The 6,268-nt window shown below is 38.1% G+C and overlaps 1 protein-coding gene across 1 annotated transcript in view; it reads right to left on the bottom strand.

The window, feature by feature from the left end:
* The window catches only part of RQCD1 (RCD1 required for cell differentiation1 homolog (S. pombe)), a 33,087-nt gene that overhangs the window by 9,197 nt on the left and 17,622 nt on the right, over positions 1-6,268 (bottom strand). Inside the window, 3 exon segments of the mRNA XM_011964599.1 lie at positions 2,052-2,280; positions 3,739-3,854; positions 5,762-5,941. Of these exon segments, the coding sequence (XP_011819989.1) occupies positions 2,052-2,280; positions 3,739-3,854; positions 5,762-5,941 (525 nt within the window).

The following is a 6,268-nucleotide window of genomic DNA, read 5'->3' as shown; positions in this document are numbered from 1 at the left end:
AAAAAAAAAAAAAAAAAAAAAATCAATTTCCTATTGTTCATTGCTAGTATATAGAAATTTAATTTTAATTTTTATTTTTGAGACAGAGTCTCCCACTGCCACCCAGGCTGGAGCGCAGTGGCGCAGTCTTGGCTCACTGCAATCACTGTATCTCTACCTCCCAGGTTCAAGTAATTCTCCTGCCTCAGCCTCCCCAGCAGCTGGGACTACAGGCACATGCCACTATGCCTGGCTAATTTTTGCCTTTTTTTTTTTAATTCTTTTTCAGTAGAGATGGGGTTTCACCATGTAGGCCAGGCTGGTCTTGAACTCCTGACCTCAAGTGATCTACCCGCCTCGGCCTCCCGAAATGCTGGGATTACAGGTATGAGCCACCATGCCCGGACATGATTGATTTTTTATATGCTGACTTTGTATCCTGCAACCTTGCTAAACTTACTAGCTTTAGTTTTAGTAGTTTTTTTGTAGATTATTTGGGATTGTCTATGAAATAATATTGTCTGTGAGTAGCTAGTACTGTTTTTTCTTTCTAATTTGAAGGCTCTTTATTAAATGGGAGTAGTGAGAATGAACATCCTTGCTTTGTACTTGATCTTAGGAAAAAAGTATTCACTTTTTCAACATTAACTAAAATTTTTTCATGCTCAAGTTAATGTTTTTATATACATTTACTATGGGAGATAAGGGTAAACATTTTTTACTTAAGAAAATAATGTATCAGCTATTTCAGCTCTCAGACTCCTGGGTAGCAAAGAACTATCTCTGGGCTTATGAAATGTTAATCCATTCAAGCACTTTTTTTGTTTTGTTTTCTTCCTTTGTCAATGCTTTTTTCTTAAAATTATAAACCACAATCAGGAAATACAATTTAAAAGTTTGGCATGTAAGGAGTAACAATTGTCTCATATACTCAACGTAATCCGAGCCTACAGAAAACATTTATATCCTTAACTCATAAATGTATCATCTAAGTAGGATGATTTAAGTTAGGGTTAAGGATATAAATGTTTTCTCAGTCAGTCTGGTTAGAGCTTTATCAATTTTACTGACTTTTCCCCAAAGAATCAGCTTGTCTGGTTTTATTAACAGTCTAATGCTGGTCTCACAAAGAGTTGAGAAATGTTCCCTCCTTTCTATGTTCTGGAAAAGTTTTGTAGAATTGGTTTATTTCTTCTTTATGTATTTGGTAAAATTTACTAGTGAAGACAGGTGAGCCATTTTTATGTCAGAAGGTTTGCAACTACAAAAACAATGTATTTCATAGATATAAAACTATTCAGCTTACCTGTTTTTTCTTGAGTGCAATTTGGCAAATAGCATCTTTCAAAGAATGTTTTCATTTCATCTAAGTTGTGAAATTTATGAGTATGGAGTTGTAAGCAGTATTCCTTTACTTTCCTTTTAATGTCTGAAGAGTCTGAGATCTGAAATTGCTGATATATTATTTTAAGTAAAAAGTATTTTATCCATACCCCCACAGTAAATGTATTTATACATTAACTTGAGCATGAAAAAATTTAACTAGGTGAACTGACAGATTCATATTCCTGGAGTTATGGGAGAATTACAGGTTTTCAGAATGCTTAGTGTATTTGACATGCACATTCTTAGGGTGTTTCAGATATACGAAGCATTCTGGTATTAGAAGTAAGAAAAACAAACAAAAAAAGACAGTGGTGTGTGCCTGTGCCCATGGTCCCTATTACTTGGGAGGCTGAGGCAGGAGGATCACTTGAGCCTAGGAGTTCAAGTCCAGCCTGGGTAACACAGCAAGACCCTATCAGGAAGAGAGGACAGGAGAGGGAGAGGGCGAGGGCGAGGGCGAGGGTGAGGTCAAGTCCCAAATGTAAACTCTTATTCCTTTAATAATACTCTTTATATATTGAATCGAGTTCTTATGCTTTACTCTCCCTGCAATTCCAGCAAATGTTTCTACATATATGCTGAATTTAATACCAAAGGTTAGGTCTCAAAGCCTTATTAACAACACTTAGAAGTGTGCCTGATAGGAGTCATCATGTTCCTGATACTTACTGATTAGTGAATGAGACAACGTCAAAGAGAAAAATGAATGACTGGTGTACAAAAATCATGAGCGGCAAGACAAAACACCCAACTTAGACTACTACTGTGAGTATTTCAGGCTTGCAAAACAATTCTAATAACTTACCAATAACTCCAAGGCTGGTGAGCCGAAGATACTCAAAGGGACGTGTTTTGCTGACAGTGTGCAAAAAGGGGTACAAAAAAAGTGGGATGTGTGCTGCGAGAAACGCTGACCTGGAAGAAAACAATAATTACATTCACAGCCCAGGGTTGATTTCTAAGGATCCTGAACTTTCAAATTTCTAGGTGGTTAATTCTATAAGGCTTTAACATTGTCAGAGCAAGGAATCCTTAGGAAACAATGTTACTGGTCATTAGTTTCAATCAATGGTTCTCAAATGGGGTAAATTTTCCCCCCATGTGGCAATGTCTGAAGACATTTTTGATTGTCACAGCTCAGGATTATAGAGCACTGTTGGCATCCAGTGGGCAGAGGCCAGAGATGCCATTAAACATCCTACAATGCACAGGACAGTCCTCTCCTGCCCTCTCCTTCCCACCACAAAGATTCATCCAGCCCCAGATGTTAATGGTGCAAAAGTTGAAAACCCTAGTCCAGGTCACAGTGGCTAAGAAAACACATGATTTTCCCTGTAATCAGCAGAAAGTACCTTACAAACTGATTAACTTAAAATATCCAATTGTGGATTTTAAAAAATAGACCACAAAATGCTATTAAGTGTCCAAGAGATTGTCCCAGATTACCTCCCTCACCTATGACTGAATAATAGTATTCACAGGTGCAGTCGAATAAACCTTACAAACCAAGACAACAAAACAAAGCAGCCATTATCAGGCTTACCTGCTATACTTTAATAAGCACATACTTCTTTCTTTGTTAGGGCATTTCAGATACACAAACCATTCTGAAAACAGTTTAGTCAGGCAACTAATATGGAAATCAGTCTATTATTTTATATTATTTATAGTTATACCTTGTAGAAGAGCCAACGCCCAAGATTTTTAACACTCAAAGTACTCCTGTGTTTTTATTAAGTGCTTAAAAGTAATTTTCTTAGTAACTTCTCTAAAGCTATGTAAGGTCAGTGCCAACCTAGCATTCATATTTTATAAGGAAACTTGATAAAGAGGAAAGGCTTTAGTAAGATGACTGTTAAGTGCCTTTGGGGTCATAAAAGTCCACAAAGTAGATTCCTGAACAGGATTTCCCTTTTCTTAATTTTTCAGATATGACAGGTGGCAAAAATATTTTAACTCACATGCCAATTCTCTCCTATTATAGAGGGCACTGCGAATGCTATGTTAAGAAGGATTCTGAAGTCAAATCTGGGTTCAGTTGGGGAAAAGTGCTAGAAAAATATTTACTAAATTCCTCTTATATGCCATGCACTATGCCTCACAGATGACATAGTGTTAATAACAGGTTACGGAGTGAGAAGTAGCTATATGCCTGATACCTTTCCTGTAACGTCAACACTGTTTCTTTAAAGTTCTTTGGGTAAAAGTAAACAAGAATCCGGAAGACCAGGGGAGAGAGAGAGACACACACACACACACACACACACTCGCTTGCTCTCTATCTCTTGCATGCCCTTCCTTTTATTATTCAGAGAAAGTTTAGGACCATATTCAATGTATAGCTCCCCCAAATGACTAACCCAAAGCATTTACCTGGTTTCTGGATGTGATGCTACACATTGCAGTAATGCCAGAGCATTGCAAACTCTGTTAGACTGGTGTGCTGTCAAGGTTGGTGGGTTGATAGATGGATAAATATTTACAATTTCCTAAAAAATGGAAATCAGCATCAGATGAATAAAGAATAACTAAAAATTAATTCCCATGGTACTAAAGCAAAACAAAAAAAAGGCAAAGAAAATAGCTCTTAATTCTATGCATCTTTTAAGAACTGAATCATCAAAGAGGGAGCAGAAATAATGCTCATATCCTTTCATCACAAACTTACTTGGCTGAGACTAGCTAAGACATTTCTACATTTGTCTCTAGGAAGATTTCTATGGAGGCAAATGTAGTTATCTACACTTCCTCTTATATTCTCCAGCCACTGAGGCTATCAGTTGAGGGATACTCAAATTTGTATAATCCCTCCTTTTGCCAGCATCCTGCTTTAAGTTACAGTGATGAGATCGCTGGCCAGAAAGTGTCAGTCAACCACAGTGACTCATAAAGAAGTTTGAATCTGATTAGGTAGTAACTATAGTAAGGACATGAATCAATGGGTGGCGATATGTATAAACAGCAGTGAATACATGCACTATCTGGCAAAAAGTAATGACTTACTCAATACAATTCCGTTTATATATATATATATATATATATATATTTTTGAGACAGTGTCTCACTCTGTCATCCCGGCAGAGTGCAGTGGCGTGATCATGGCTCACTGCAGCCTCCACCTCCTGGGCTCAATTGATCCTCCCACTTCAGCCTCCCAAGAGGCTGGGATTACAGGGGTATACCACCAAGACTGGCTAATTTTTATATTTTTTTGTAGAGATGATGTTTTGCCATGTTGCCCAGGCTGGTCTCAAACTCCTGGGCTCAAGCAATCCTCCCAACTCGGTCTGCCAAAGTGCTGGGATTACAAGTATGAGCCACTGCACACGGCTACAATTTTCCATTTACATTATTTGTAAAACTTTTACATAGAAAAACGTTCCCATAACAAAGAACAGTTTCTTGGCTAAATGCAATAGAGATGGGATGTGAATTTACTTAAGAGTTGAAAAGTTAATCTAATTATTAGGAATTTGGGGCAATACGTTAATGGATGATCATGCCACTACCTAGGTATTTCAGTATTGTGCCATACCAATTAATTAGCCAACAGTGACCACTCTGGTTTGAACCGAACTTTAGTTATCTATTATTTAATGTACAAGTGTATCCACCTTTAATACTACAGCTGTTATATTTTCAACATTTCCTTTCCAGGCCAGGCACGGTGGCTCACGCCTGTAATCCCAATACTTTGGGAGGCCGAGGTGGGTGGATCACAAGGTCAGGAGTTCAAGATCAGCCCGACCAACATGGTGAAACTCCATATCTACTAAAAAAAAAAAAAAAAAAAAAAAAAAAAAATAGCCAGGCATAGTGACGCATGCCTGTAATCCCAGCCACTCAGGAGGCTGAGGCAGGAGAACCGCTTGAATCCAGCAGGCAGAGGTTGCAGTGAGCCAGGATTGCATCATTGCACTCCAGTCTGGGAGACAGAGCGAGACTCCGTCTCAAGAAAACAAAACAAAACAAACAAACAAAAACCCTCAAGAAACATTTCTTTTCCATGGAATATATTATACCTTTTGGTCCTTATACTCTACCTTCCACCTTTCTCCCGCTGTCATGTAGATTTATCCTACGGTACTCCTAAAGCTATGTCTGTCAAAGTGTAGTTCTTAGATCATCTGCATCACAATCATCTGGGGGTGGTGAAAGTGCTTATTAAAATATAGAGTAGAGGGCCCACCTCAGACTGACTAAATTGAATCTCTTGGGTAAGGATCCAAGAATTTGCATTTTAACGAATACCTCAGACCTTTCTAAAATAGGTTCTTACAAATGCAGGTTTTTAAAGAATCATCCTCCTAAAGTCTTCAAATCATTTGGGCAAAAGTAAAGAAATATACAAAGGTAATGAAAAGAACTGAACTGCCAATCATGGATATAAACCCACCTGTAAAAGTGCTGCAATAGTACCAAATGAATGCCACAGCATGGGTGCAAGGTCAGGAACAGACTCTCGCTTCTTACTTAGCTCCAGCAAAGCATTTTCCCTTGTCTCAGGACTCGACAGCTCATTGATCCACTGATAGATCTTTTCTCTATCCACTTGTGCCAGTGCAGTAGGCACAGGCTTCAGATGAAGACAAGAAAGTAAATATGAGTTTATTAGAGTCAAACCAAGTCTTACCCTGCAACAGAGTTTTAGAGGAAATATATTTTCCATGAATACCAGGGGAGCTTTTCTAAATACATACATTTGATGTCAACTATTCAATCTCTTTGGCAGTTACTGATGAAAATCTAAAATGCACACATACTCTTTGATAATTCCATGTTTAGGAATTTATCCTGTAGGTATAATTGGGCTGTGCTGAAGATATACCAGGACATTTACTGTTTCACTGTTTTAAAAGCAGAAAACTGGCCAGGCGTGGTGGCACACGCCTGTAATCCCAGC

This window comes from Mandrillus leucophaeus, unplaced genomic scaffold, assembly GCF_000951045.1.
Source record: "Mandrillus leucophaeus isolate KB7577 unplaced genomic scaffold, Mleu.le_1.0 Scaffold70, whole genome shotgun sequence".
NCBI lineage: Eukaryota > Metazoa > Chordata > Mammalia > Primates > Cercopithecidae > Mandrillus > Mandrillus leucophaeus.
The sequence above is the reverse complement of the archived record's forward strand: the minus strand, read 5'-3'. Positions and strand labels throughout refer to the sequence as shown.